Source organism: Narcine bancroftii, chromosome 3 (assembly GCF_036971445.1).
Source record: "Narcine bancroftii isolate sNarBan1 chromosome 3, sNarBan1.hap1, whole genome shotgun sequence".
NCBI classification, from domain to species: Eukaryota; Metazoa; Chordata; class Chondrichthyes; order Torpediniformes; family Narcinidae; genus Narcine; species Narcine bancroftii.
In genome coordinates, this window is record NC_091471.1 from 230,929,125 (window position 1) to 230,949,257 (window position 20,133).

The window sequence follows — 20,133 nt, forward strand, 5'->3', positions numbered from 1 at the left end:
ATTTTATTTTCTGTTCTTATCAGTTCTGCTAGTGGTTCTATGACTAACGTGAACAATAAGGGTGATAGTGGGCATCCCTGCCTTGTTGATCTGCTTAAGTTAAATTGTTTTGATATATATCCATTTACTGTCACTTTCGCCAATGACCCCTTATATAATGCTTTAATCCAATTAATATATTTCTCTGGTAAACTGAATTTTTGTAGTACTTTGAATAAATAATTCCATTCTACTCTGTCAAAGGCCTTCTCTGCGTCTAAAGCAACCGCTACTGTTGGAGCTTTATTTCCTTCAACTGCATGAATTAAGTTAATAAATTTACAAATATTGTCTGTTGTTCGTCTTTTTTTAATAAATCCAGTTTGGTCTAGATTTACTATTTTTGGTACATAGTTGGCTAATCTGTTTGCTAATAGTTTAGCTATTATCTTATAATCTGTGTTAAGTAAAGATATTGGTCTATATGACGCTGGTGCGAGTGGATCTTTCCCTGTCTTTGGTATTACTGTAATTATTGCTGTTTTGCATGAATCTGGTAAGCTTTGTGTTTTATTAATCTGGTTGATTACTTCCAGGAGGGGAGGAATTAATAAATCTTTAAATGTTTTATAGAATTCTATTGGGAATCCATCCTCTCCTGGTGTTTTATTATTCGGTAGTTTTTTTTATTATCTCTTGTATTTCTACTATTTCAAATGGTTCTGTTAATTTATTTTGTTCCTCTATTTGTAATTTTGGTAGTTCAATTTTAGTTAAAAATTCATCTATTTTGTCTTCTTTCCCTTCGTTTTCAGTTTGGTATAATTGTTCGTAGAATTCTCTGAAGTTTTCATTAATCTCCGTTGGATTATATGTGATTTGTTTGTCTTTTTTCCTTGATGTCAATACGATTCTTTTAGTTTGTCATGTCTTAAGCTGCCATGCTAGAATTTTATGCGTTTTTTCTCCTAGTTCATAATATTTCAGGTTTGTCTTCATTATGTTCTTCTCCACCTTATATGTTTGTAGTGTTTCATATTTTAGTTTTTCATCTGCCAATTTTCTTCTTTTAGTTGTGTCTTCCTTCATTGCTAATTCTTTTTCTATATTTACTATTTCCCTTTCCAACTGCTCTGTTTCCTGATTGTAGTCCTTCTTCATCTTGGTTACATAACTTATTATTTGCCCTCTGATGAACGCTCTCATTGCGTCCCATAGTATAAACTTATCTTTCACTGATTCCGTATTTATTTCAAAGTACATTTTAATTTGTCTTTCAATGAATTCTCTAAAATCCTGCCTTTTAAGTAGCATGGAGTTTAATCTCCATCTTTACATTCTTGGAGGGATGTCCTCTAACTCTATTGTCAATATCAGGGGTGAGTGGTCCGATAATATTCTAGCTTTATATTCTGTTTTTCTAACTCTGTCTTGCGTGCGAGCTGATAACAGGAATAGGTCTATTCTTGAGTATGTTTTATGTCTATCGAATAATATGAATATTCCTTTTCCTTTGGGTGTTGTTTCCTCCATATATCCAAAAGTTGCATTTCTTGCATCGATTTAATTATAAATTTGGTTACTTTGTTCTTTCTGTTAATTTTTTTCCCAGTTTTATCCATGTTTGAATCCAAATTAAGGTTGAAATCCTCTCCTATTAGTATGTTTCCTTGCGTGTCTGCTATCTTCAAAAAAATATCTTGCATAAATTTTTGATCTTCTTCGTTAAGTGAATATACATTGAGTAAATTCCAAAATTCTGAATATATCTGACATTTTATCATTACATATCTCCCTGCTGGATCTATTATTTCCTGATGTGGTGCCGCTTTTTAAGAAAGGAGGGAGGGAGAAAACGGGAAATTATAGACCGGTTAGCCTGACATCAGTGGTGGGGAAGATATTGGAGTCCATCATAAAAGGAGAAATAGCAGAACACTTAGTCAGTAATAATAGTATAAGGGCTAGTCAGCATGGATTCCTTAAGGGTAAGTCATGCTTGACTAACCTTCTGGTATTTTTTGAGGATGTGACAAAGAGGGTGGACTCGGGAGAGCCAGTGGATGTGGTGTATTTGGACTTACAGAAGGCCTTTGATAAGGTACCGCACGGGAGTCTAGTGGGCAAGATCAGGGAGCAAGGTATTGGAGGTAAGGTGCTGACATGGATAGGAAATTGGTTAAGAGATAGGAAACAAAGGGTTGGAGTAAATGGGTCTTTTTCAGAATGGCAGGATGTGACGAGTGGAGTGCCTCAGGGATCGGTGTTGGGTCCTCAGTTGTTTGTAATTTATGTTAATGATTTGGATGAGGGGATTATAAATAACATGAGCAAATTTGCAGATGACACTAAACTGGGTGGCGGTGTGGGGTGTGAGGAGGATGTAAGGAAAATGCAGAGGGACTTGGACAGGCTGGAGGAGTGGGCGGCTAAATGGAAGATGAATTTCAATGTGAACAAATGTGAGGTTATTCATTTTGGGGGAAGTAATAGGAAAGCTGAGTATTATTTAAATGGAGACAAGCTAGGGAGTGGGGAAGTGCAAATGGATCTGGGTGTACTTGTTCACCGGTCACTGAAGGCTAGCATGCAGGTTCAGAAAGCTGTGAAGAAGGCAAATGGAATGTTGGCTTTCATAAAGAGGGGATTGGAGTATAGGAACAGAGACGCCCTTCTGCAGTTATACAGGGCCCTGGTGAGACCCCACCTGGAGTATTGCGTCCAGTTCTGGTCTCCAAACTTGAGGAAGGACATGCTAGCTATAGAGGGTGTGCAGCGCAGATTTACAAGGTTAGTTCCAGGGATAGCAGGGTTGTCATATGCAGCAAGGCTAGAAAAACTGGACTTGTATCCATTGGAGTTTAGAAGGATGAGGGGGGACATGATTGAGGTATACAAAATCATCAGGGGGATAGACAAGGTGAAGTCTGATTACTTGTTCCCAATGATGGGGGAGACGAGGACTAGAGGGCATAGTTTAAGAATACAGGGTAGGCCCTTTAGGACGGAGATGAGAAAGCATTTTTTTTACCCAGAGAAGTGTGAATCTGTGGAATGCTCTGCCACAAAGGGTGGTAGAGGCGGATTCGCTGACTATGTTCAAAAGAGAGTTAGATAAGACTCTTGTGGGTAACGGAGTTAAGGGTTATGGGGATAAGGCTGGAAAGGGGTACTGATGGTAATGATCAGCCATGATCTAAAATGGCGGTGCTGGCCCGACGGGCCAAATGGCCTACTCCAGCTCCTATTGTCTATTGTCTCTTCGATTTTAATTGGTACATTTTTACTGATTAATATAGCTACTCCTCTAGCTTTTGAATTATATGACGCTGCTGTTACATGTCCTATCCAATCTCTCTTTAATTTCTTGTGCTCCACTTCAATTAAGTGTGTTTCTTGCACGAATGCTATATCAATTTTTTCTTTTTTCAGTAAATTTAGCAGTTTCTTCCTTTTGATTTGGTTATGTATTCCGTTAATATTTAATGTCATATAGTTCAACATAGCCATTTCATACTTTGTTTATCTTTCCTTTCCGTTTCCTCATCATCACCTTTCCTTCTTATCCATTTCTGCTTTCTTCTTTTGAACACTTTATAAGACAACATTTCTAAAACATCAAACATTTGCCTTATTCTCCTATCTAAAATTTCTTTAACCCCACTATCCCCTCCCATTCCTGAGTTGCCCTTTATCCCTTGTCGGGCAACCACATCTCCCCTCTCCATTTGGATTTGCAAATTCACTCGCAAGCGTCAACTGATTTTGCAGTGACCGTAACTCCTCCCCACCCAGCCACCCCCGAAAATATTTTAATTTTCATATACAACAAAGGTCACTCTCTTAATTCCCTCCTTACTTCCTCTCTTCCCTTCCTTTCCCTTATTAATTCTTATCTATACTCTATATATTTTCCTTTAAATACTATTTACTCATGTACACACATATATACATACACACACACAGACACATATATATATATATATATATATATATATATACCCATATACACACATACATATAGTTCGTGGTCATTTTTGCTCTCGTTACATGTCTTCATCTCTCTGTCTGTTTTGTTGTTGTTCTGCAAATTTTCGTGCTTCCTCCTGATCCGAGAATAGTCTGTTTTGCTGCCCTGGAATAACTATTTTAAGTACTGCTGGGTACTTTAGCATAAATTTATATCCTTTTTTCCATAGGATCGCTTTTGCTGTATTAAACTCCTTTCTCTTCTTCAGGAGTTCAAAACTTATGTCTGGATAGAAAAAAATTTTTTGACCTTTGTATTCCAGTGGCTTTTTGTCTTCTCTTATTTTCTTCATTGCTTTCTTCAATATATTTTCTCTTGTTGTTTATCTTAGGAATTTTACTAAAATTTTTGTTGTGGCTGTGGTTTAGGGGCTAATGTTCTATGTGCCCTTTCTATTTCCATTTCTTCCTGTAATTCTGGTCTTCCTAGGACCCTGGGGATCCAATCTTTTATAAATTCTCTCATATTCTTGCCTTCTTCATCTTTCTTAAGGCCCACTATCTTTATATTATTTCTTCTATTATAATTTTCCATTATATCTATCTTCTGAGCTAACAGCTCTTGTGTCTCTTTAACTTTTTTATTAGATTCTTCTAATTTCTCTTTTATGTCCTCTACTTCCATTTCTACGGCTGTTTCTCGTTCTTCCACCTTGACCACTCTTTTTCCTATATCTGACATGACCATCTGTACAATCTATTAATTTTTTCTTCTGTACTTTTAATTTTTCTTTTTATTTCACTAAATTCTTGTGATTGCCATTCTTTTACTGATTCCATATATTCTTTAAAAAAATATATATCCATTGTCTTGCCCTTCCCTTCTTCTTCCATTTCTCTGTGTTCTTCTTCTTCTTCTTCCTCTGAGTTGGTCATCTGTTGTTTCCTTGATTTCTTTTTACTCTCTTCTTTCTTGTTCTCGTTGTTTTCTATGTTCTCTTCTTGTTGTGCTGTGGCTGTCATTCTCAGCTGTGGAGATCGACTCCTCAGCTGATCCCCCCTCCCGTCAGTGTTTTTTTTGTCTTGCACATCGCGCATGAATCGCGCATGCGCAGTTGTGCACTTTTGCTTGGCACCACAAGCCATTTTTGTAGTCCCGAGCTCTGGACTTCGACTGACCTAAGGGAGCGGGCTTCTCTCTCCACAACGGGCCTCCTCGGACAGGTAAGGCCTTCACCTTCTTCTTCCGATGTCTTTTCTTCTTCTCTTCTTCCCGTTGCTTTCGACTTTTCTTTCTTCGCTGCCATTTTCTTCCCACCTTTACTTTCACTTTATTTTAATTTTTGTGTTTGTGCTTTTGTGTTTTCTGTGTTTTTTTAAAAACTTTTCCAGAGAGGGCTGGAGTTCCCCGACCGGCCACTACTCCATCACGTGACTCCCAGAGCTGAAAGTTGTTGAAGGTGACAAGAGGATATCAACAGGAGGCAGAGTTGGGCAGGAAAGTGGCAGATGGATTCAATCCGGACAAGTGTGAGGTGATGGATTTTGGACAAACCACGAGGCTAAGTCCAGGATTCGTGGTCGGTTACTTCAGAGTGTGGATGAACAGAGTGACCTTGGGCCCCAAATCCCTACATCCCTCAAGGTCGCCGTGCAGGTTGATAGGATCGTTAAGAAGCCCTGTTGGATGCTGGGCTTCATTAGTCGGGGTATTGGATTCAGGAGTTGAAAGGTCATGTTACAACTCTACAAATCTCTACTGAGCCCACACTTGGAGAATTGTGTTCAGTTCTGGTCACCTCATTACAGGAAGGATGTGGAAGCTACGGAGAAGGGGCAGAGGAGATTCACCAGGATGTCACCTGAATTGGGAAACACGTTTTATGGGGCAAGGTTCTCAGAACTGGGACTTTTCTCTTTGGAGCTTAGAAGAGTGAGAAGAGACTTGATAGAGGTCGACAAGATTCTGAGGTGCATCGATAGGGTGGACGGTCAGCCCGTTTCCTAGGGCGGGATCAGCAAACACCAGAGGACATGTGTACAAAGTGGAGGGCGGGAGGTTTAGGGGAGATGTCAGGAGTACATTTATTACACAGAGAGTTGTGGGGTCTTGGAATGCCTTGTCTGGGATGGTGGTGGAGGCTGGAACATTGGGGGCATTTAAGAGATTCTTAGACAGACTCTTGCATGGAAGAAAAATAAAGGGTTATGGGGTAGGGAGGGTTTAGTATTTTTTTGGTAGGAATATATGGGTCGGCACAAAATCATGGGCTGAAGGGTCTGGACTGTGCTGTAGTGTCTGATGTACTAAGTTCTTTGTATACATTTTAGTTTGACCATGTAGAAATGTACATAGTCCTCCATGGCATGGCACAGATGTGGGGACAGATCCAGATGTGGGATGGATCCAGATGTGGGGAGAAATGTAGAAGTGGGACAGATCCAGATGTGGTGACATATCCATATGTGCGAAGGATCCAGTTGTTGGGCAGCTGCATTTGGACCTATCCAGATGTAGGACAGATTCAGATGTGGATATGGATCCAGGAGTGACAGATCCAGCTGGCCAGGCCACATCTGGCCAGCAGTGGATATCAGTATGACAGTGAGGTCAGTCAGACGGTCCAAAAATCTGGTCTTCCAAGAGGTCATTCACCTCCCCTTCCTCCCCTCCACTCCCCTCCCCCTTGGCTCTTTCACTCTTCCCTCACCCCTCCCCTCTCTCTCTGCCTCTCCCCTTCCCTCTCCCCTCCTCTCCCCTCCATGCACCCCTCTGCCTCTCTCCTTCTCCCCTCACCCCTCCTCTCTCCCCCTCTCCCCTTCACCCCACCCCTCTTTCTCTCCCCCTCTCTCTGCCCCTCTCCCCTCTTCCCTCCTCTCCCACTCTCTCTCCTCTCCCACTCTCTCCTCTCTCCCCCTCCCTCCCCTCACTCATTCCTCTCTCCCCCCTTCCCTTACCCCCTCTCTCCACCTCCCTCTCCTCTCTCTCCCCTCTATCCACCCTCTCCTTCTCCTCTCTCACCCCTCCACTTTCCCTTTTTCTCTCCCCCTCTTTCCCCACTATATTCACCTCCCCCTCCTCTCTCACTCATCCCTCTCTCCCCCTCTCTCCACCTCCTTCCCCACTACCTCCCTCTCTCTCCCCTCTCCCTCTTCTCTCTCCCCCCCCCTCGCTTCACCTCCCCCTCTCTCCCCCTCTCCTCGGATCCCCCTCTACCCCCTCCCTCCCCCTCTCTCCTCTCTACCCTCTCTCCCTCCTCTACCCCTCTCTACCTCTCTCCTCTCTACCCCCTCTCCCCCTCTTCCTCACCTTCTCTCCTTCCCTCCCTCCTCTCTTCCCCTTCTTCCTCCCACCTCTCTTCCCCTAGTCCCCCCACCCTCTCCCCCACTCCCCCTTTCTCTCTAATTGAAACCCTAAAATGCATCCCAACAGGTCTGACTGAACAAGGTGATGGGGACAGATTCCACACCCATCCTCAGCCCATTTCCTTCATGCTCTCTCCGCAGGACTTACCTTTCTGCAGGGTGTAGGGAACCAGCATAAGGACCATGAGGAGCTGCAGAGGCGGAAGTCCTGCCCTGGGCATGGCTGGTACTGGATGCAGCCAGGAGATTGAAGATTGAAGGAGGCACAGAGTCACGGCGTCCCCTCGACAAGTAGCCGAGCTCGGGGGGTGGGGGGAATAGCCCTGCTCTTGTACCTCGTCCAGAGAGGAAGGAGGAGCTGAAAGGGGGCGGGGTGGGGGGTGTTGTCTGGACAGGATGTGTTCAGTGGCAGTGGTCCCAGCACAGAGACAGAAAGGGAGGGAGGGACACACTCTCACAGAAACACAGACACAGTCTCACACTCAAACACATTCACTCACACACTCAAACATACACTCACACGCACATAAACATTCCCACACAAACACACTCTCACATACAGACACAAACACAGACACACACACTGAGAAATAAACACATGCATGCACTCAAAAAATACTACAGCACAATGTGTCTGTGTGTGAGAGAGAGTGCGTTTGGCCCTTCTAGTCTGTGCAAAACCATTCTCCTGCCCCGTCCCACTGACCTGTCCCCAATCCATATCCCTCTGTATCCCTCCCATCCATATTCTTCTTAAAAGTTAAAACTGACGCCACATTCACCACCTCAGTTCGTTCCTCACCCCCACCGCTCTCTTTTTAAAGACGTTCACCTTCATATTCCCATAGAACACAGACTACAGCATAGTCCAGGCCCTTCAGCCCTCAGTGTTGCGCCGACCCATGTATTCCTTAAAAAATGTACTAAACTCTCCCTACCCCGTAACCCTCTATTTTTCTACCATCTGTGTGCCTGTCTAAAAATCTCCTAAATGCCCCCAATGTTCAAGCCTCCACCACCATCCCCGACAAGGCATTCCCGGCCCCCACAACACTCTGTGTAAAAAACTTACTCCAACGTCTCCCCTAAACTTCCCTCCCCTAAACTTTGTCCACACGTCAAGACTGAATAGTGTTCAATGGGAATAGTGTAGAAGGGTAAAGAGGTGTTGATGAGGCTCTATGGGGCACTGGGGAGACCTAATTCAGAGAACTGGGTGCAGTTTTGGGCTCCTTATCTTAGAAGGGAGGTAATGATGTTGGAGAGAGTCCAGAGAGATTTACCAAGATGATTCCTGGAATGCAAGGGCTAACATATGAGGAACATTTATCAGCTCATGGACTGTATTCATTGGAGTCGAGAAGAACGAGAGGGGATCTCATCGAGAAATTTCGAAGGCTGAAAGGATTGGACAGTGTTGATGTGAATAAGACATTTCACGGTGGGTGAATCCAGGACTAGAGGGCACGGTCTTAGAATAAGAAGGGACCCGTTTAAAACAGAAACTAGGAGAAATTTCTTTAGCCGGAGGGTCATGGATTTGTGGAATTCATTGCCACATACGGTTGTGGAGGTTTGATCATTGGGGGAGATTGATCAGGGGATCGAGGGATATGGGGGAAAGGCCGGAACTTGGAACTAGAGGTGAGAATGGATTAAGGTCAGGGTTGAGTGGTGGAGCAGACTTGATGGGCCGAATAGCTGCTTCCGTTCCTTGATCTTGTGATGTTTACTGATCCCGCCCTGGGTAACAGGTGTTGACTGTCCACCCTATCAATGCCTCTCAAAATCTTGTTGACCTCTATCAAGTCTCCTCTCATCCATCTACACTCCAAAAAGTCCCAGCTCTGTGAACCTTGCCCCATAAAGACTTGTGTTCCCGATCCTGGTGAAACCTTTCCCCACGTTTGTCACTGACTGCACCAAATCAGCAGGGAAGAAGTCCAACTTCAAATGCAGAAAATTAATTTTCATTGACGTGGTTTTGTATGTTAATCTTCTTCCTTGGCTTGGCTTCGCGGACGAAGATTTATGGAGGGGTAAATGTCCACGTCAGCTGCAGGCTCGTTTGTGGCTGACAAGAGCGATGCGGGACAGGCAGACACGGTTGCAGCGGTTGCAGGGGAAAATTGGTTGGTTGGGGTTGAGTGTTGGGTTTTTCCTCCTTTGTCTTTTGTCAGTGAGGTGGGCTCTGTGGTCTTCTTCAAAGGAGGTTGCTGCCCTCCAAACTGTGAGGTGCCAAGATGCACGGTTTGAGGTGATATCAGCCCACTGGCGGTGGTCAATGTGGCAGGCACCAAGAGATTTCTTTAGGCAGTCCTTGTACCTCTTCTTTGGTGCACCTCTGACACGATGGCCAGTGGAGAGCTCGCCATATAACACAATCTTGGGGAGGCGATGGTCCTCCATTCTGGAGACGTGACCTACCCAGCGCAGTTGGATCTTCAACAGCGTGGATTCGATGCTGTCGGCCTCTGCCATCTCGAGTACTTCGATGTTAGGGATGAAGTCACTCCAATGAATGTTGAGGATGGAACTGAGACAACGCTGGTGGAAGCATTCTAGGAGCCGTAGGTGATGCCGGTAGAGGACCCATGATTCGGAGCCGAACAGGAGTGTGGGTATGACAACGGCTCTGTATACGCTTATCTTTGTGAGGTTTTTCAGTTGGTTGTTTTTCCAGACTCTTTTGTGTAGTCTTCCAAAGGCGCTATTTGCCTTGGCGAGTCTGTTGTCTACCTCGTTGTTGATCCTTGCATCCGATGAAATGGTGCAGATGAGATAGGTAAACTGGTTGACTTTTTTGAGTTTTGTGTGCCCGATGGAGATGTGGGGGCGGGGGGGGGGGGGGGGCTGGTAGTCATGGTGGGGAGCTGGCTGATGGAGGACCTCAGTTTCTTCAGGCTGACTTCCAGGCCAAACATTTTGGCAGTTTCCGCAAAACAGGATGTCAAGCGCTGAAGAGCTGGCTCTGAATGGGCAACTAAAGTGGCATCGTCTGCAAAGAGTAGTTCACGGACAAGTTGCTCTTGTGTCTTGGTGTGAGCTTGCAGGCGGCTCAGATTGAAGAGACTGCCATCCGTGCGGTACCAGATGTAAACAGGCAAAATCTTCGCTAGGATTCTCCTAAATAGAATAATACCTAGTGTTGCCGAGAATGTTCTCCCAGAATCACAGTGTGGCTTTCGCGCAAACAGAGGAACTACTGACATGGTCTTTGCCCTCAGACAGCTCCAAGAAAAGTGCAGAGAACAAAACAAAGGACTCTATATCACCTTTGTTGACCTCACCAAAGCCTTCGACACCGTGAGCAGGAAAGGGTTTTGGCAAATACTAGAGCGCCTCGGATGCCCTCCAAAGTTCCTCAACATGGTTATCCAACTGCATGAAAACCAACAAGGTCGGGTCAGATACAGCAATGAGCTCTCTGAACCCTTCTCCATTAACAATGGCGTGAAGCAAGGCTGCGATCTTGCACCAACCCTCTTTTCAATCTTCTTCAACATGATGCTGAACCAAGCCATGAAAGACCTCAACAATGAAGACGCTGTATGTTAATGATATGACAGAAAATCACAAAACCAGTTTATATCTAAAAAAACGGCACGTGATAGGAAAGTTTGAAGGTGATGTTGGTGATCAGCAGCCCAAAATCCATCAAATACACCCAGAGGTGTTCAGGAAGCAACAGACTTCGTTGTCCGCTGCCATCGATTCTCAGCCTTGCGTCTCCATCGACAGCCTCTCTCCAGTTCTCTCCCAATCGGCCGTGCCAGCGCATGCTTGGTCTGTGGGATGAAAACCCGGAGCAGCCAGGACAAGGCCCAAGTGGTCACAGGCAGGCCATGTGGACCCCTAGCAGGCACTGAAAGTCCAGCCTGCAGAACCCGGTCCCAGAAGGAGCACCCTCTGGGCGCCCAGGGAACATTCGGCACTTGCCGATACCTGAGGCAGCTCCGTCCACCAGACCCAGGAGCACCTTCTTGCACCACTTGTGCTTCAGATCATTGGGGTGACCGTTGGCAAAGAGAAATCTTTTTTATTTAAATGTTATTTACGACACGGGGACATTGCAACTTGCACCACCCCGTTACACCCCATTCACCTAAAACCACCCCCCAACCCCCACATGTTTCAAACGGTGGGAGGGAACAAGATCCCTTGGGGAAAACCCACGCAGACAAATGAGACACATACCAGCTCCTTACGGGCAGAGCAGGATTCGAGCCGCGGTCGCTGCTGCAAAAACGGTGTGGCGCTAACCGCTATGCTAATGGTGCCATTTCATGGCAAAAGGGAGAATTCTGCTTCAGAGCAGTGACATTGGACATGATTTTCGGATTCCTGTGTTCCTTTTACCGATTCAAATTCTCCGCAATGTTTTAAAATCTCCGCGATGGTGAAAATGTTGGAAGCTTGGGTAAAAACCTTAACCCCTCGAGGCGTGGACTTTCAATCCACTTTCTGTGTCTGATTTAGTCAAAAACATTTCCCCTTTCACCCTTAACCCACGATCCCTGGTTTGTATCTCACCCACCCTCAGTGGGAAGAGCCAACCTACATTTACTGTCTGTCCCCCTCATAATTTTAAACACCTCTATCAAATCTCCCCTCATTCTTCTACACTCCAGGGAATAAAGTCCGAACCTGTTTAACCTTTCCCTGTAACTCAGTTCCTGAAGTCTGGGCAACATCCTAGTAAATCTTCTCTGCATCTTTCTATTTTATTCACATGTTTCCTATAGTTCATTGGCCAAAACTGCACACATTTCTCCAAATTTGGCCTCACCAATGTCTTGTGCAACTTTAACATAAAATCCCAACTCCTGCATTCAATAATTTGATTTATGAAGGCCAATGTGCCAAAAATTCTCTTTCCAACCCTGTCCACCTGTGACACCACTTTCAAGGAATTATGTCTCTGTGATCTCAATTCAAAAGTAGTTGAGGAAATCCCAAACTTGTATGTTCTTGACTTAATGTTGCAGAGGGAACTTCAACTATACACCCTACACTGGGAGTGTGTGACGGGATGGGAGAGATGAGTTTCACTCTGTGTCCCACCTTAGGAGTGTGTGAAGGAATGGAGGGGAGGGAGCTTCACTCTGTGTCCCACTCCGGGAGTATGTGACAGGATGGGGGAGAGGGGGCTTCACTCTGTGTCTCAACCTGGAAGTGTGTGACGGGATGGGGGGAGAGGGAACTTCACTCTGTGTCCCACTCCGGGAGTGTGTGATGGGACAGGGGATATAAGTTTCACTCTGTGTCCCACCCCAGGAGAGTGTGACTGAATGGGGGGGAGGGAGCTTCACTCTGTGCCCCACCCCGGGAATGTGTGATGGGATAGGAGGGGGGGGGAGATTCACTCTGCGGCCCACCCCAGGAGTGTGTGACAGGACAGGGGGAGAGGGAGCTTCACTCTGTTTCCCACCCCAGGAAGGTGTGACAGGACTGGGGCAGAGGGAGTTTCACTCCGTGTCCCACCCCAGGAGTGTGTGAAGAAACGGAGGGGAGGGAGCTTCACTCTGTGTCCCACGCCGGGAGTGTGTGATTGAATGGGGAGGGAAGGGAGCTTCAATCTCTATCCCACCCTGGGAGTGTGTGACGGGACTGGGAGAGAGGGAGCTTCACTCTGTGTCCCACCCCAGGAGTGTGTGACGGGATGTGGGGAGAGGGAGCTTCACTCTGTGTCTCAACCTGGGAGTGTGTGACGGGATGGGGGAGAGGGAACTTCACTCTGTGTCCCACTCCGGGAGTGTGTGATGGGACAGGGGATATGAGTTTCACTCTGTGTCTCACCCCAGGAGAGTGTGACTGAATGGGGGGGAGGGAGCTTCACTCTGTGCCCCACCCCGGGAATGTGTGATGGGATGGGGGGTGGGGGGAAGGAGATTCACTCTGTGGCCCACTGCAGGAGTGTGTGACAGGACAGGGGGAGAGGGAGCTTCACTCTGTGTCCCACCCGGGATTATGTTACGGGATAGGGGGGAGAGGGAACTTCACTCTGTGTCCCACCTTGGGAGTGTGTGACAGGATGGGGGAAGAGGGGCTTCACTCTGTGTCTCAACCTGAAGTGTGTGACGGGACAGGGGGAGAGGGAACTTCATTCTGTGTCCCACTCCGGGAGTGTGTGATGGGACAGGGGATATGAGTTTCACTCCGTGTCCCTCCCCAGGAGAATGTGACTGAATGGGGGGGGGGGAGGGACCTTCACTCTGTGCCCCACCCCAGGAAGGTGTGAGGGGACTGGGGCAGAGGGAGTTTCACTCTGTGTCCCAACCCAGGAGTATGTGACGGAATGTGGGGAGAGGGGACTTCACTCTGTGTCCCACCGGGAGTGTGTGATGGGATGGGGGGAGAGGGAGCTTCACTCTGTGTCCCACCCGGGAGTGTGTGATGGAACAGGGGAGATGAATTTCACTCCGTGTCCTACCCCAGGAGAGTGTGACTGAATGGGGGTGAGGGAGCTTCACTCTGTGGCCCATCCCATGCCCTGGGCAATGTTACTAAGTGGAACAATTGCTGCCAATGTCTGCTCTATGTTCTTTGTCGTGGAATGGGTTGATTTATTTAAGTGTGTCTGACTCGGGGTCCAGTTGGAACAGGCAAGGCAGACAACTTACAGATGGTCTTGAGAATTCATTGGCAAAGCATTCCTTTTGTTGGCCTGTCTCGGAATTTCAAGGAGATTTGTCAGTCAATCCAAGACAAATTGGCTCTCTCTCCCTGTCTCAGAAAGTTTGGAAATTTACAGTAGAGTCCAAGCCCTTTGGCTCATGATGTTGTACCGACCCATGTAAAGCAACTCAACCCTCTAACCCTTCCCTCTCAACCCCGTAACCCTCTATTTCCTTTCCATTCGTGTGCCTGTCTAAGAGTCTCCTAAATGTCCCCAATGTTCCAGCCTTCACCACCATCCCCAACAAGGGATTCCAGGCCCCCACAACTCTCCGTGTAATAAACGTACCCCTGACGTTCCCCCTAAAGAGAGGAGTGTAAAGAAGCAAATGCAAACGGACCATGCAATATGGAAAATGAATTTTCAGACATAAATGATGTGCTGAGTAAGTAATCGGACCATGGAACACTACATCACAGAAACAGCCCCGTTCGGCCCTTCTAGTCTGTGCCAAACCATTTTCCTGCCCCGTCCCACTGACCTGCACCCGGTCCAAATCCCTCCATACTCTCCCATCAATGTACCCGTCCAAATTCCTCTTCAATGTTAACATTGAACCCATATTCACCACCTCAGCTCATCCTACACCCCCACCATTCTGTGTGAAGAAGTTCCCCCAAAACGTCTCCCTTTCACCCTTAACCCATGTCTTCTGGTTTGGATCTCACCCCCCCACCCCTCAGTGGGAAAAGCTGACCTACATTTACTCTGTCTGTCCCCCTCATCATTTTAAACACCTCGATCAAATCTCCCCTCATTCTTCTATGCTCCAGGGAATAAAGTCCCAACCTGTTTAACCTTTCCCTGTAACTCAGTCACTGAAGTCCAGGCAACATCCTAGTAAATCTTCTCTGCATATTTCTCTTATTGAGATCTTTCTGGAGTTTGGTGACCAAAACTGTACACAATGCTCCAAATTTGGCCCCACCAATGTTTCTACAACTTTAACTGATACTCGATACTTTGATTTATGAAGGCCAATGTGCCAAAAGCTCTCTTTACAATCCTGTCCACCTGTGACTCCACTTTCAAAGAATTATGTATCTGTATTCCCAGATCCTTCTGTTCTACCACACTTCTCAGTGCTCGATCGTTCATCGTGGACATTCGACCTTGGTTTGCCCTTCCAAAATGCAACACCTCATACTTGTCTGCATCAATTTGCCAGGGTAAGATCAGCAAACACCAGAGGATGTGTGTACAAAGTGAAGGGAGGGAGGTTTATGGGAGATGTCAGGGGTACGTTTATTACACAGAGAGTTGTGGGGGCCTGAATGCCTTGCTGAGGATGGTGGTGGAGGCTAGAACATTGGGGGGTGAGGGAGCTTCACTCTGTCCCAACCAGGGAGTGTGTGACGGGACCGGGGGGGGGGGTGAGGGAGCTTCACTCTGTCCCACCCTGGCAGTGTGTAATGGGATGGGGGGGAGAGGGAGTTTCACTCTGTGTCCCACCCTAAGAGTGTGTAATGGGATGGGGAGAGGGAGCTGGCCAGCGATGTATCCCTGGGCCTGTTTGTGCAGCTGGACCCTGCTAACACTCGAGATGAAGGAGACTGAATGGGAGAGGGAATGGATCCAGAAAAAGCTTGACTGCCAACGCCCCAGAGTCGGGTTAGTCATGTCTGCTCCACCTCCCCTCTGTTCCCCACACCCGGTCTGACCGGCCTCGTTCCAGAACCCTCACCCAGGCCCCTCACTTGTGTGTGTGTGAGAGAGAGGGAAAGTGAGGGAGAGAGAGTGTGAGGGAGGGAAAGAGAGGGAGGGAGAAAAAAGAGTGGGAGGGAGGGAGAGAGAGGGAGGGAGAAAGAAAGAGTGGGAGGGAGGGAAAGATGGAGGGAGAGTGAGGAAATGGAGGGAGAGGGAGCGAGGAAAAGAGGGAGGGAGAGGAGAGTGAGAGGGAGGGGAGAGGGGAAAGGAGAGAGAAAGAAGAAGGGGGGGAGGGAGGGAGGGAGAGAGAGAGAGATAGAGAAAGGGATAGTGTATCTGTGAGGGTGAGACAGAGAGATTGTGTGTAATGGTGTCCATGAGGGTAAGTAGGTGTGACCATTCCTATTCCCCTCCCCCCTCCACCACAGGTAACCCGCGGACACCCCCGTGCCTGTTAATTCTCGGGACCACTCCTCAACACAAAACATCTGCCCCTCCTCGAACATCCAGGCCTTTTGCTCCCACCTCCTGCTGTAGTCAGAGGCATCGCCTGGAGCCAGGGCTCGAATCCTGCCCCACCTCTCACTCCACTCCTCACGCCCCTCTGGCCCCACTCACAATACCCAAAGGCCAAAGTGAGTGGAATAGACCCGTGAACGGTGGGCAGTGTCGTGGGATGGAGCGACCCCAGGGGATGAGGGTGGGGAGTGCAGAGGAACCTCGGGGTATGGGACACATACCGAATATTTAAAGGGATGGGGGTCCTACTGTGAAACTGAGGAACTGAGAGTGCAGGATCTTCAGACAGGGGCAAGGAAGATTCAACAGAAGATCTCAAGTGAGTCAGGGTCAAGAAGTTCACTCAAATGGCCTCTCCTTTCCAATATATCGAATGCCAGAATTTCAAGTATCATCTGTGAATCAGACAGAGAACATGATTGAAGTGAGAGATTCCACAGAGTTTATTTTTGGAAAGATTGAAGTGATTTATAATTCAGAGAGCATCTGGAGAATAAACACCGCCAAGAGTCATCTGAGGTCAGCTCGCAAATGCCAGTGCATTTTACAGCCTCCAAACTCTGGCCTGGGAGTGTGTGACGGGACAGGGGGAGAGGGAGCTTCACTCTGTGTCCCACCACGGGAGTGTGTGACAGGACAGGGGGAAGAGGGAGCTTCACTCTGTGTCCCACCCCGGAGTGTGTGACGGGACAGGGGAGAGGGAGCTTCACTCTGTGTCCCAACCCAGGAGTGTGTGACAGGACAGGGGGGGAGAGGGAGCTTCACTCTGTGTTATCGACCATCCACACCTGCCTCCTGGTATGTTCCTGATCTGTTGGACAGGTGTTTGGGGATATTTCTTCATAAGGATGAGGCGAGGATTCTTCATCCGTCAGCCGTGGAGCACCTTCCTTGGCTGACCTGTCCCTTTGCGATTCCTGAGCTCACCAGGACGCTCTTTCTTCCCAGTGACATTCCCAACTGTTGATGTTGGTAATATTAAGGTTTGGGCGATGTCTCTTCCTCTTTTATTCCTGTTCTTCAGCCGCATAATGTCTTCTTTGACTTTCATTGGCACAACTCTGGTCCTCATGTTGAAAAATGGCCACTACGGACTCCAAAGGTAATCAGAACCTTAGAATCACGCCTCACTCTCGTATACCTGGACCAATGAAGCATTAAAGAGACCCGAGTTCTTATAAACACCTGTGAGGCTAAATGCCCCAAACATTAGGGTGCTCTGAAATGAGGGGATGATCTATGAAAAATCCTGTAATTTCTATTTGGTCACACCAAAATGTCCACAAATAACCTTGAATAAAATCTGGAATGTGAACTTTAAATACATGGGATTTGTTTGATTACAAATTTAAAACTGTGGGGTACAAGGGCAAATAAAGGAAAAAGGTGTCTTTGTCCCGAATATTATGGAGGGCCCTTCTGTTCTTAAAGGCCAGGGAGAGACAGGGGGAATGAATGGGAGGAGGACAGACCAACAGACAAAAAAAGGGTGTTTGTTGTATATGAGGCAAGAATTGACGTTGGGTCTGTGAACTACAGATTCCTGGGTGTCTGACAATTTGTCTAGGAGCCTCCATGTTGATGCCATCATGAAGAAGGTTCGCCAGCGGCTATACTTTGTGAGGTGTCTGAAGAGATTCAGTCGGTCACCGAAGACTCTTGTAAACCTCTACAGGTGGACTGTGGAGAGCATTCTGGCCAGTTGCATCACTGTCTGGTCTGGAGGCGCCAACTCTCAGGACAACAATAAACTCCAGAGGGTTGTGAACTTGGCTGCGACATCACAGGCACCAGATTTCACTCCATCGAGGACGCCGACATGAGGGGAGGTGTCGGGGAAAAGGTCCAGGTGCCTGAAGACAAGCTACTCAGCGGCACAAGGACGGCTTCTTCCCCTCCACCACCAGATTCCTGAACGGACAGTGAACAACAGACACTGTCTGACTTTTCGTGAACTGTTTTTATTTATCGTTCAAAGGTGGTTTATATGAACATTTGCACTTTGATTTTGCCACAAAACAAATTCATGACTTGTCCATGACAATAAATTTTGATTCTGAGATGGAGGGAAAAGGGGAGAGACAGAGCTGGGGGAAGTGAGGGGGAGGGGCGGTTTAATGACAGCTAGAGAGGTCGATGCTAATACCATCCGGTTGGAGGGCGCACAGATGGAATATGAGGTGCTGTTCCTCCAATTTGCGGGTAGTCTCAGTCTGGTGGATGATGAGACCGCGGAAGACAGTGGCAAGGGAGTGGGACAGGGAATTGAAATGGCCAGCCACTGGTGCTTGGCAAACTGATCTCCCAGTCTGCGTTCAGTCTCTCTAATGTAGAGACGACAATGGGAGCACTTGGTTGCTAGGCCCCAGGTTTGCTTGTTAAGTGCTGCACCCAGTTGCTCGGCACCACGCCCATTTGCTTGGCCCCACCCCCAGCTGCTACGCCATAAGCCCAATAGCTCAACCCCAAGCCCAGCAGCTAGGCCCCAGACCTGGCCACTAGGCCCAGTCCTAGTTGATTGGTCCCAGTGCCAGTTGCTACATACCAGTTCTAGTTGAAAGGTCCCAGGCCCAGTTCTTAGGCTGCAGGCCTCCCCTCCTCTGCACCTGCAGGCACCCCCTGCTCCCCGTGGGCCTTCTTGTGGCGTGATAGGCTGGAGGCGTACTTGAAGTCCTTGGTACAGAGAGCACAGCGGAAGGGGCGCCTGTCACCATGGCGCTGGCGGTGGGCGGCCAAGTTGCAGGCCTTGCCGAAGCGACGGCCGCAGAGGCCACAAGGGTAGGGCCTCTCGCCGGTATGGACACGCTGGTGGTCAGCCAGGTCCCGGGCCCTGACAAAGCCCCGGGCACAGTCGGGGCAGCGGAATGGCCTCTCGGGCCCGTGTCCCCGTTGGTGGACCAGGAGATCACTGGAGCTAGCGTACGAGCGACCACACAGGCTGCAGGGGAAGGGGCGGTGGGCAGCGTGGGTAGCGCGGTGGGCGGCCATCTTGGCGGGCGTAGCGAAGCGGCGTGGGCATCCCGGGCAGAGGTGAGGGCGTTCGCCCGTGTGGGCCCGCAGGTGCTTCGCTAGATGGCTAGGATAGTGGAAGGCCTTGGCACAGATGGGGCAGGGGTGGCGTGCGGATCCCTCGTCTCCGTGGCGGGCCCTCCGGTGGTCCGTGAGGCGGCTGGCATTGACATAGGCCCGGCCGCAGGCCCCGCATTCATGGGGGCGCTCACCCGTGTGAAGGCGCTGGTGGTCAGTCAGGCTGGAGGCGTAGCGGAAGCCCCGGCCGCAGTCGGCACAGCGGAACGGAAGGTCAGGAGCGTGCACGCGCTGGTGCTTCACCAGGGCGTAGGAACGCTGGAACGCTCGGCCGCACACTGAACACAGATATGGGCGCTCGCTCACGGGGGCTGGGGTACCTGCAAGGGGATGGATGGAGATGGGGGAGAAAGGAGGAGAGAGGGGGAAGGGGAGGAGAGGGGGGAGTGATGGGGAGAATGTGAGGAGAAGGGGAGGAGGAAGAGGGGGGGAGGAAGGGGTGGGGGAGATAGAGAAGGGAGATGGGGGAAGGGGAGAGAGATCAAGAATCAGGCTGCCCTGATACAGAAAATACTGCTGCCACTCCTCCCCTCTCCACCCTGCTAGCCCTTCTAACACCTGACCAGCTCCCTCATCTTTCTGCATTCCCTTCATCACCTCTCTCTCACCCTCCCTTTCCATCTCTGCTCCCTGGCTACTTCCCTCGTTCCCTCCCCCCATCTTCCCTGATTACTTTATATCTCCCCGCTCAAGACTGTCACAGGTTTTCTTGGCCCTTCTAGATTGTGTTGAACCATTTTCTTACCATGTCCCACTGATCTGCATCTAGACCCCCGTACCCCTCCCATCTATGGATCCATCCAAATTCCTCTTCAATGTTAACATTGAGCCCCCATTCACCACCTCAGCTCGTTCCACACCCCAACATGCTCTGTGTATAGAGGTTT

The 20,133-nt window shown here is 48.3% G+C and overlaps 2 protein-coding genes across 2 annotated transcripts in view; both read right to left on the reverse strand.

Moving 5' to 3' along the window:
* LOC138756767 (glycine-rich extracellular protein 1-like) overlaps positions 1–20,133 on the reverse strand; it is a 97,838-nt gene that overhangs the window by 41,061 nt on the left and 36,644 nt on the right. The gene's annotated exons all lie outside the window — the stretch shown is intronic.
* The window catches only part of LOC138758228 (zinc finger protein 358-like), a 34,519-nt gene continuing 32,486 nt past the window's right edge, over positions 18,101–20,133 (reverse strand). The window contains exon 3 of the mRNA XM_069926861.1: positions 18,101–19,566. Coding sequence (XP_069782962.1) covers positions 18,737–19,566 — 830 coding nt within the window. The 3' untranslated portion in view covers positions 18,101–18,736. The remainder of the gene's footprint in view (positions 19,567–20,133) is intronic.